Here is an 11,413-nt window from a genome sequence, read left to right as displayed (position 1 = left end):
AAAAAATGACCATAAATACCACCGATTATAATATGTACTATATGTAAGTAAAGTGCAGCTTCTAGTGCATATTATACTTTGCAACATCAGCTGAAAATAAGATACATCACATTAAAATTAAAGATCAAATGACATATTGCCAAGGGACTATGATTTACAACAACAAAACGTAATAACTATATACAACAATTGTTAGTTTAAAGCAATGAAAGCAATCGTCTACAGACATCAGTCTACCAGTACAAAGATGTTTAAAAAGAAAATTTTAAAAATGCAAATCTAAATAAAATACGTGGTTAAAACTGTTATGAGACTGACTGTAAATGGTTACACACAATCACGTGTACTAAACATGCATTTAGTAATTAGATCTAAATTTTGGAAAGAGATTTCGCTTAACATTTAGATATTCATATATCAATGAGTTCATGATGATTGCAAAAATGCAAAAATGATATAGCATTGCTGTAAAATACAATACAATGAGACGACCTGTATAGCTCTCCAATTGGTAACCTTGTAACCACTGTCGTTTCTCGTTTCTGAATGTTGAGATAATGTACATGAATGAAAAGCAAAAAGTAAATCGAAACAAGACCTATACTCTATACAAGACAGTTTGATACTATCATCATCGTATCCATTTTATTTCTTATTCTTGTATTGACGACCAACTTGGCGCAGGATTTGTTCTGAAGTCATCGTATCAATGTTATGTCTTTTTCTTGTGTTGACTACCAACTTACCGCAATATTTGTTCTTCTGAAGTAAACAAGCCAATACTTGCGTAAATTATAATCAAAAACCCATCCGAAGCTACCAAATATCAAAAGTTTACATTTTTTTAGTGAATACACCTCTATGGAATCACGCCTCATATTTTAAATGTCAAAACGCCGATATATTGGTATATTAACTTTCAAAAACATGAATATTGGATTAGACGATAGAACATTTCCAGAATAAGTGACGAGAAGGAATCTCATCATCGATGCTGTCCTCACAGTTTAACAAGTTTGATATTGAATACCAATCCATCTGGCAAAGTTTCATTGCTGTCAATAACTTCCCTATGGTTGCTTTCGTCTGGTTTCTGTCCACCCAGTGTTGAAGAAGAGCACTCAGTCTTGCCTGGATGGTAACAGGATGGCCAATCGCATGTTGATCAATGATTGGTGGTGGCAATCCTAATTCAATAAAAAGGTTGAAATATGTGTTGCCAATTTCGGTGACGATTGCCTTTATTTCAGCCTTAGTAGGGGGTCTGTTCCAGACATCATTTGGAACCATATCTGTGAAGAATCATTTGATATGATTTGTAAATTAGTGCATCAAATATCATCTACATGTAAATAAATGATACTGATAACTATGAGTATTTGGAAAATATGACCGGAAAACACCTACCAGAAGATCTAAATAGGAATTATTAAATGTTGACACGTTTCGGTATACTAGGTATAACATCATCAGACCCGATATATTCTCGTATAACTATGAGTATATGTTTTATACTGTCATTATTAAATCGCGAAGTATAAATCACATGATAATTATCAAAACCATTTCAAAGTAGTATTTACGATGTCGACATACGATTACCAATGTTTACATCATAATGCTATCCCAATACATGTGATATGTATGTAATTAACTAATTGCCATTCCATTGGTATTGGTTTCGATTATTATGAAAATATTATCTTCTAACCTTGAATATCGGTTTCCTCGTTAATCACTAACACTTCGTTGATACGGCCAGTATCCATGCCAGTATCCTCCATTGCCTTCTTGATATGCTGAATTGTCTGGTTCGGGTAGTCATTTGTCCATTTTAGAAACATCTTGGTATCTGTGTGATGACCGCCTCGTTTTGTGATTCCCATTTCGTATTCTGGATATCGGGGTAAGGGAGACCAAGAGTAACAAACAAGCGCTCACAATCAATACCGCAAACTAGACGTGACAGGCGACCAAGTTCACGTGGTGTTGGTCTTCTGTTATAGATGTTGTCAATTTCAGTCGTACCTTAAACACCAGGAGAATGAACAATTGAATAAACGCAGTTAAGTACTACTTGTATTGGAATAAGGAAGATCCTTAGAAAGAGTATTTTCGATATCTCAAAAATAGACATTTATATACATATTTATTATTTTATATAATGTTGAATTATTCCCGAACAAAATAGCATTCCTTCAAAATAATTTAAATCATAATATTATAATTTACAAAGTCAAAAGATGAAGTCAATTAGTATGCATGCTGAAAAAGACTGCGAGTAGTTTGCATATGTATGGAAAAACGGCGATTTGCCTATACTTTCTAGGGAGAAAATATTAATGTATTTCTTTAAGACGTTTACTCACCATCTTGCTTCAGTCTACTGTCATTACTATTATCACCACAAACTGTCGCATTGTCCTGTCCTGGAGCCTTTCAAGAATACGATCAGGAATACCATTAGTGTAACATGAATAAACAGATCCAGATTCGCAAAAGTCGTCTGGTAAATCGGAATTTCAATAAAACTTTAATTGATGATGGCTTATCCCATGACTAGAGAGGCTACACAAAGCTACCGTATTTCGACGGTAAGTTTACACAATACCATTATACACTCTATTTTCACTTTAAATATCTAGGAGGGTAACTAGGAGACTAATTTATACACATACATCTAGAATGCTTAGACATGGTGAAATTGATTTCATTCTACAGCATAACGTTTAATAATATATGTTTGTCAAATAATACTCATAGAGAGAGCCAGGTAATGTCATTAACCATCAACATCAATTCACAAATAAATATTCTTTTTAGAATTTGATACGAATCAAGAATTCATATGGTTTCTCTTAAACTGGATAGATAAGAAACAAACATTTCAGGGAATATAGAGATTACCTCTGTGACGTCCCAGTATTCAGCATCCGTTCTCGAAAGTCGATGTCGACCTTGACAATCTTCACCTTTACAAAGCACGCCCCTCTCTGAGTGAATGACGCTGTGCAAGTCTACGGGCGTGTCGTACGGACTCAGGTGGAAGTTGCAATGCAGTTGATATGTGAACAGAAAGTGTTGCTGGTTACTCATTTTCAGTGCCTCACGTACAATTTGTTCTATTGTGCGCCTGATATGTCCGCCTGAATCTGGAAGAAGCCTGGATTCTGTTGGACTGAACATCGTCACAGCTATAGTTGACCGTACTGCATGCATAGACAGGATCATTCTGCAAAGTTCATTGACCTCGAAACATCCAAAACCCCTATAGAGGCAAGCGCTGTCATTTATATTCGTCTGGCTGCCGGTAGCCGTTTTCTGGAATCTCTGCCTTGAAAACGAACCCGATATGTAAGTTCTAAGGATATGTGCAAATATTCTGTCGAACAACTCATCAGGTATGTATTTATCTTCGAATACCAAGCACAAAGTGCTAGATACAGCAGCGTTTCTCTGTCGGATGCATTTCATTTCTTCAGTAATGCCTTTGATGTTCTGTTCCTGCAGCTCCCTCAACTTGCAAGGAATAGTATACGCTTGACTGAAATGAGATATGTCGGTAGCGTTGACCGACACAAGCATTTTCACTATGAGTCCAAACTTTTCCATCAAGGCCAGAAGAACTTCGGCGTGTTTAAGAAATTCTTCATTCTTTTCGCCAATGAGCAGATGAGTTATTAACTTCTGAGTCAACTCCCCTTTAGATTTGTATAACTCCATATCTCGGATCAACAACAGGTCAGCCTCTGGGAGAAACTGGTCATCAGTAATGAGGATACTACAGAAATCGGCTAGCCACTGGGGGTCTAGGAGCACATGGTCCAACTCCCGGAAATAAATCACGGACCTCGTACAGTGTAGGTATCTGCAGAATATATACATAATGAGGGTATTAAAGTGTCGCATTTAAAATGTATAATATTTAGAGGTCTCCATTTCCCATTGGTCTCATATGAGGTGAATCTACGTCCAAACTTAAGTACGGTAATTATACATGTACGTTCTTGTAGGTTTTAGTTTATAATAAACTAGACTGATACTTGGAATGAAATCCCAACTATCGGTCGAGGTATATGTATTATACTGACACGAGCTGTAACTCCTGACATGGGAAATCTGAATATATTTCTTAACTATGTTTGATTTGTTAATGTAAAGGTTGTAGATCTAAGTGACACTTAAGAAGTGACTGTTTACAGTTTGAAGCGAAAGTTTTTCCTCAATATCTAAATAAGATGGTTCCTTTATTCAATTTATGCATCAGCATCAGCATCTGAAGTATGTATATATATGCCTTTGTTATTGGAGTATGGTGATTTATCTTCAATTGAAATCATTGTTATTTCGTTGCCTTTGTTAGAGTTAGGTTTTATTCCCGTCAATAAACTAATATTCGATTAATGGATGAGTAAACCAATTTGACCACAGTATTTGTCATTGTAATGCTTTGATATTCTTCCTAACAAATATGTACTAACACTTTATGGGTCTCTTAATTTCAATATATTCACATCCAGTGTCTTACTTATAACATGATTTAAAATAATAAGTGAAAGCTGAGTGATGAATGATTTAGTCTAAACAACATGAAATTTAACTCCCAGAAATATAAATCTGAGGGAAAAAACGAATACTACTGGTTGTTTACTACACACAGCGAGTGAAAAATGTATATGTAATAAAAACAACCATTTCAAATACTGGTCATGTTTCTGAAAATGCTCATTATCAAAAGGATACAGATAGCTTATGTACCCCATTTTATCAGAATGAAATATTATAGCTAAATATAATACTTCTTTAGATTATTACTTACAGTTACAGTGAACATTTATCATTATTTAAGAACAACGTGTAAGTAGTCCACATCTGACTGAATAGAGATTTACAGTCAACTTCCAATGTGACGAAAAAACTCATTTCCATAAGAATGTACATGATTGATTAACATCATTAACTATTCTGATAATTTTGAGTATAAAAGAAATGACTGACATGTAGTACAGGTGGCCTTGAAATTTATCTATGACATATCCGTTTTCGTCACCAACCAAATGTGGTGTCCATTGCTACAGACAGTGTAGACCCTATGAACTGCTACTATAGCTAATATATAAATATATAAGTGGAATCAGTTAATAGTCAGCTATAAATAGAACAGAACTACAATATGTTTAGAAACCAACGATATTTGTTAAAGACATACTCACGCCAGCGCAAGTTTGATTTCATCTTCATCTGACAACGGCGCAAAAGAAGTTTTGTTCATTTCAATCACCTCCGACAATTTCAATATTTTCTGTCCGTTCTCTCTTGCTTCAAGTAAATCCTTCTCGAGCTTTAACCATCTAGTAGGTAGTTCTCTGCCCCACTGATCTTGGTGCTCAGCCGCTTCTGTGATGAAACCTCGCAATACTTCCAGCTCTTCATGATCATCGCCAAGGCTATTATCGACAGTGCAGAATTTGACGAAGTTGAACGCTGACAGTTCGGGAAATCTTGAGACGCTGAACCTTATGTCTTGTACTTGTTTTCCGTAGTTCTGCAGTAATAATAAATATGTGTTAATATTAGTAAGTTGATATTATTTTTATCTAAAAAAATATTGAGAAGTTAATCAACAAAAATAACCAGTTTGGGTGGTGTGTTTGTTGACGATACAAATTATAGATAAACTATACTATATCTGAAAAATACATGCATTTAGTACGTTGCATTTTCTGTCTTGAAATTTTATAATATATTACATGATGAATACTTATGATGGATGTAAGTACTTTATGTAATCATCACGTTGGATGTATTTTGATTTCATTTGAAAATAGTATCACTTACCCTGTTGTTTTTCTTCAATTCATCCAAAAATGTGCCAACAAATATTATTGGCGGCGAATGTATGCTGAGCTTTTCAGGATTCAACGTAACTGAGGAATATGTACCAATCAGTCGAACCCAGTTTTTAAGCCGATCTGTATATAAAAATATGTTAAACCTTCAAACAATATAATCTTGAATTTTATTTCCGATCACGATATATAAAAAAATTAAAACGTAAGAAATAAGTATGATTAATTACAGATACAAATTTGTTAAAACCACCTGATTTGTATGGTAAACCCTAAGCCATCAAAATAATCACAACAAATATCTCGTCTTGTTCGACCTAGCCGTCAATAAAAATTACATTCCAACTAATCCACAAAAATGTCAAATTGTGAAAATGTTGCTTATATTATTATTATCATTATTATTATTCCCGAATACCACTAGTGGTAAAGGTGTTACGTCATCATGATATTATGCTTGTCAATTATCTATTAATGATCACTGGAATCATGATTAGTCAAACACAATATCAGTTGATAGTTAATCAAGATTGCAAATTTTACGATTGCCTCTAAGATACCTTTGATAAATCTGATATAACATGTATGGATAAGAACCAGATTTATTGGCTTATATCGTTATATTCAGGAAAAACGTACATTATTTGTTGTTTTTTTATCTTTTGTTCTCGTTTATATATTTTATATTGCTGTTACTATTGTCGATCCTTCGGAATTACTTTTTTGACATAAACACGCAGATAAACATAATGACCGTGACCTTTGCATTTCAATGGCTTTATCATACTATATGTACTTATACCCGTTTTATTGCTCACACCAAATCAGTAATAATTAATTACGTTTAGGTATGCATAACAATTCCTGGTTCTTCGAAAACAGGGACTAACGCTTAGAATGATATTCTCTCCCGTTACATATTTTTTTTCCTCTTGCGTCTCTACTGCTCTATTTGCCCATTAACAACTTGAGAGACAATTCCTACTTATATTGCTTGGGTTTCAATTAGCAGTACTCCACGAACGGTGCTTTTATTCTTATAACTCAAAAACCATATACTTGTTTCGAAGTCATCTTTGGTTACCGTTGCCCATAACGATGCAACTTATTATTTTTTCCTTTTTGTTTTGTTTTTTTTTGGTACCATACAATCTTTTTTGTTTTCATATCCATTTCTAATGTCAAGATAAAAGGGACACGTTCTATATAAGTAAAATATAAAGAAGGGTGTGGCTAACAGAGCTCCTTGTGAGATATACTTTAAGCTTCACAATTTGCAAGTTTCGCAAATCATTAGCCTGCGGGTTATATATATGAAAAATACTTACGATTATTTAAAGTGCATACTTTAAAATGTGTAACACACACATTTCAAAAATGCTCGTTTCTACAGACAGGTGAACATTTTGCTTAGAGATATAGAAATTAGGAAAATGTAATGGTATTTTATTCTAATTACATAGTAAGAACATATTTAATAAGCTCAAGCAATAAGAAAGTGTTTCTATGTTTATCATGAATATAACATACAGAGAAGGTCAATTCACCTACCAGTTTCCAGCTTGTCTCTAATGAAATCTGTTAGTCTGAAGACTAAAAGGTATACTCCGTGTGATGAAATGAAGATGTTGTGTGAAGCTTGAAACGGCGCATGGCCACCCATATCCCATAAAGAAAGGAACACCACATCAGACGGGGTATCAGATGAAGCCACGTGGACTATTTGTGCCTCATCTGCAATTTCTATTTCTCTTTGGTGCGATACCTGTTTTGTTTTGATGTCTTGAGAAGCCATATCGAGTGTTCCTGCCTCATCATCACTTCGTTTTCGTTTTCCGTGTGTCGAACTATGAGGCGACATCTCTGTTTCTGTGTCTTGAAGTGATGACAAAATATGACATTTCATTTCTCGTATTTCTTCATAGCTATGGAACATGTAATAGTAAACTGGGGAATATAATTATGTTTAACAAACCATACCTCTAATTTGTTACTATCTCATTGTCATGAATACAAAATGATTGGATAACAGGCATTACCTGTACAAGGTATCTCCTAAATTCGCTCATATTATTGTTAAAGATCAACGTACCAATGATGGTACAAAAGACAAACAAGCAAATAACATCTTAACTTTTGAGTTAGACACAGTTAAGCCAAACAATGAAGTAAAATACATCATAAGGATGTGTCGTCCTTATAGGACTCGGGCGTAAGAGGCAATTGAAAAAAAAATCAAAAGTGATCCGAAACAATAATGTAATTACGACAATTTTAACTATCAAAAAATCTACTGTATGAAAATCAGGAGTGATACAAAACGAAGAAACTTTTACAGACATCGTATTGTCCCCAAAGAAATTTTGTACAGTAAAAAATTTTGAACAAATCATTATCTGTATCATGCTTAATGTTGAATATCAACTTATATATTGTTTTTCGCAAAATGGTGAAATCCGGAGATTCAAATCGTTTCTCCACAGAGACATACAGTACATCACATTAATTTCGTCATATCATTTAATGTATAAATTTATCTCAAAGTCCTAGCCAACTACCTGTCTGTATATTAGCTAATGTTGCTGTTTTGGTCATCATCGCTCCCATTCGTGCGTCTATCACTGTACTAGGAGATCGATTGTTACACTGCCAGGTTTTCAATTTCCAGTCAATGGAGAACCATACCGGATGTAAATCAGCACCAATGGTTGGTCTGCGCAACTTCAGATTTACTTTTTTTTTCTGGAGACGGCGGCATACGGTAGTTTTTCCGGCAGCATCCCTGCCAGAAAATACTACGCGTACATGTCGATAACTTTCAGTTTCTCCTTTAAACAGTGCTAAATATCTGCTGTAGTTAAGCTCTCCTGAAAATATAGGATTATACCAACACACAATAACACTAACAATGGAAATGGTCACCAAACGACAGATAAGTGAAACAAATCCCCGGGCTTCTTGTAATATATATGACATTTACATGTACGTGATTACACTTTGTTAGAAAAGTAAACGGTTAAACAATAGATTTTTAAAAACGGAGCTAATGTTAAGAGAGAAATTGCTCGGGCATAAAATTAACAGCATGCATCTGTGTAATTTATATTGTTGTTGTATAAGCAGTGAATGTATATCCAAACCAGACTTGATGAAAATGTGCTGATAAATGATGAAGGTAATTTCACATCAATGTTTTCAATCCATTCTAAGTAGGATATAAAGGGAATATTTTTTCTATATCAGTAGGATTCTCAAACAATGCTTTTATACAGATGCATATATTGAAACCTATAATGTAAAGGAACATTTTTCAATAGGAAAACTATCATTTTATGATTGTTGAATATTGAGAAGCAAACACTGCAAAAAATTTGCATTAGAAAACAAATAAAGACTAAATGGTGTTTAAATAATCTGTATCGCTAGCTTTCCGACTATATAGAGAATTCGAGTATGACAGTATATTTATTCTAATGCTAGCAGTGTTTCACTAAGACACAAAATATATGTAACTTTGGTATGAAGTTGTCGATAATTCATGCTCGTTAGCGATTTTGCTCTCTGCTATCGATGTTTCAAATGGAATTCTGTTTACGTGTCGTTATAGTGAAGAACGCTTTATCAGCGAGCCTAAAAATAACCGTTCTGAGGAAATAAATAAAACCCTTATACTGGATGTCAGCGAATGAAAATCTAATTCAAAATTTAAATATTTTTATCTTGTCGTTTCCTTTCGTGTACTTTACTAATTTTGGTTATTAAGTATGATTCTACATTTTCCTTTCTGGGCTTAAATATGTCGCCTTACCATGAGCTACAATGATTGGTTTGAGTTGACGTACTTGCACATATATTTTATCTTAAGTTGCATACAATTCAAGTCTTTATTTCTAGCTAGATAATTGTCAGTGACATTTCAATTTTAGCGTTTTAAACAACACACTAATTTGCTATGTGTATGAACCGCTCTATTAAGATATAAGATAATTCAAATTAACTACACTAGGATCCATCTTCGACTTTGACTATATAATCACTCCAATACATTACAAAATAATTGATTGTTTACATATCCTCTCATTGATAACATAAAATACAAAAGCAGGAAGCCTCAAATTATAAAAATCATGTATGCATGCAACAAAATCTACAGAAATATAGAACCTATCCTGCTTGAATATCAATAATTTACGAAATATTAATTGATCGCTTATTTCAGTAGATATATTATAGACGTTATTGTATCATTGACATTACTGTTACCATGTCAAGTTAATATCAAATTGCAATAAACAAGGAACGAGGGAAAGTCATATATTAATAATGTTATATATAATTTTTTGATAATAAAAAAATAATTCATGTCAAATTGAAATTATTGAAATCAAATTAGTTTGCATGCTTTCAGTGTAAGTCTTAATAGGCAATATTAACATTTCAACAAATCTCAGTTTTCAATACAATCACGTCATCATCAATTCCAAAATAATATCAGCATATAAATGATTCAATGATATTCATATACATGCCGAGCACCTATTAACTGAGCAAATTATGCAAACTTTCAATAACACATATAACTCATACATTAATTAATCAAATTATCTTGAACGTGTTACAGTTATGTCATAGTCATCAATTAGAGAAAGAAGGAAAGGTGAGTTAATTCTTAAAAACAATGATAACAAAATAAATACTTACGTTCTGTTGGTGGGATTAATCATTGCGGTAAAGAAATCAACATATTTATACGTATTAATCATATGTAAGAGTAAATTATTACACATCACAATCAACTATTGAACAATATACATTAGGAAAGTTCATCATGTCAATTAATTTAAGATAAAAATGTTCATTAACTTCTATTTCAACATTATAACCAGTTTCACCGTTTCATCATAATAAACAAACAAATAACCTACGAGTAGCCGGTACAATTACTAACACATGTAGCTGAAGCATTGATCGGGAAAAAACAACTAAAGAATAGACAATGATGTACTTTTTCAATTGATACTGTTACTATAGAATGTACATGGTATATCAGTCAATCGGAAACATATATTGTGAAAACCTTTGACTATGTAGTCGCTCCCATACATTAAGAATGAATTGCTAGTTTACATATCATTTCTCTGATAACATATAAAACAAAAGCATGAAGCCTCAAGTTATGAAAATCATCTATGCATACAACAAAACATACAACAGAAATGTAGAACTTATGCTGTCTAAAAATCAATATTTTACGGAAGATGAATTGATCACCTATTTCAAAATATGCAAAATTAGCATTTCAAAAATTCTCAATTTTCAGTACAATCACGTCTTCATCCATTCCAAAACAATATCAGCATATAAATGAATCCATGATATTCATATACATGCCGAGCACCTATTATCTGAGCAAATTATGCAAATTTTCAATAACACATATAATTCATTCACTGATTAATCAAATTATCTTGAATGTGTTACTGTTATGTCATAGTCATCAAATTGAGAAAGAAGGAAAGGAGAGTAAATTCTTAAAAACAATGATAACAAAATGACTACTTACG

General features: G+C 33.1%; 1 protein-coding gene across 1 annotated transcript; it reads right to left on the bottom strand.

Moving 5' to 3' along the window:
- Window positions 1-227: 227 nt before the first annotated feature.
- LOC132560551 (uncharacterized) lies at window positions 228-8,716 on the bottom strand (the record flags this gene model as incomplete). The annotated part of the gene is given in 9 exon segments (XM_060225216.1): window positions 228-1,292; window positions 1,712-1,852; window positions 1,855-2,028; window positions 2,370-2,436; window positions 2,908-3,868; window positions 5,214-5,545; window positions 5,839-5,972; window positions 7,401-7,724; window positions 8,408-8,716. Coding segments are annotated over 9 exon segments (2,795 nt in total), but the record flags the coding sequence as incomplete, so codon positions are not given.
- Window positions 8,717-11,413: the final 2,697 nt, after the last annotated feature.

Source organism: Ylistrum balloti, unplaced genomic scaffold (genome assembly GCF_031769215.1).
Source record: "Ylistrum balloti isolate Yb309-2 unplaced genomic scaffold, AGI_CSIRO_Ybal_v1 Utg371076, whole genome shotgun sequence".
Classification (NCBI taxonomy): domain Eukaryota; kingdom Metazoa; phylum Mollusca; class Bivalvia; order Pectinida; family Pectinidae; genus Ylistrum; species Ylistrum balloti.
Note: the sequence above shows the minus strand (reverse complement) of the source record. Positions and strands in the feature narration are given on the sequence as shown.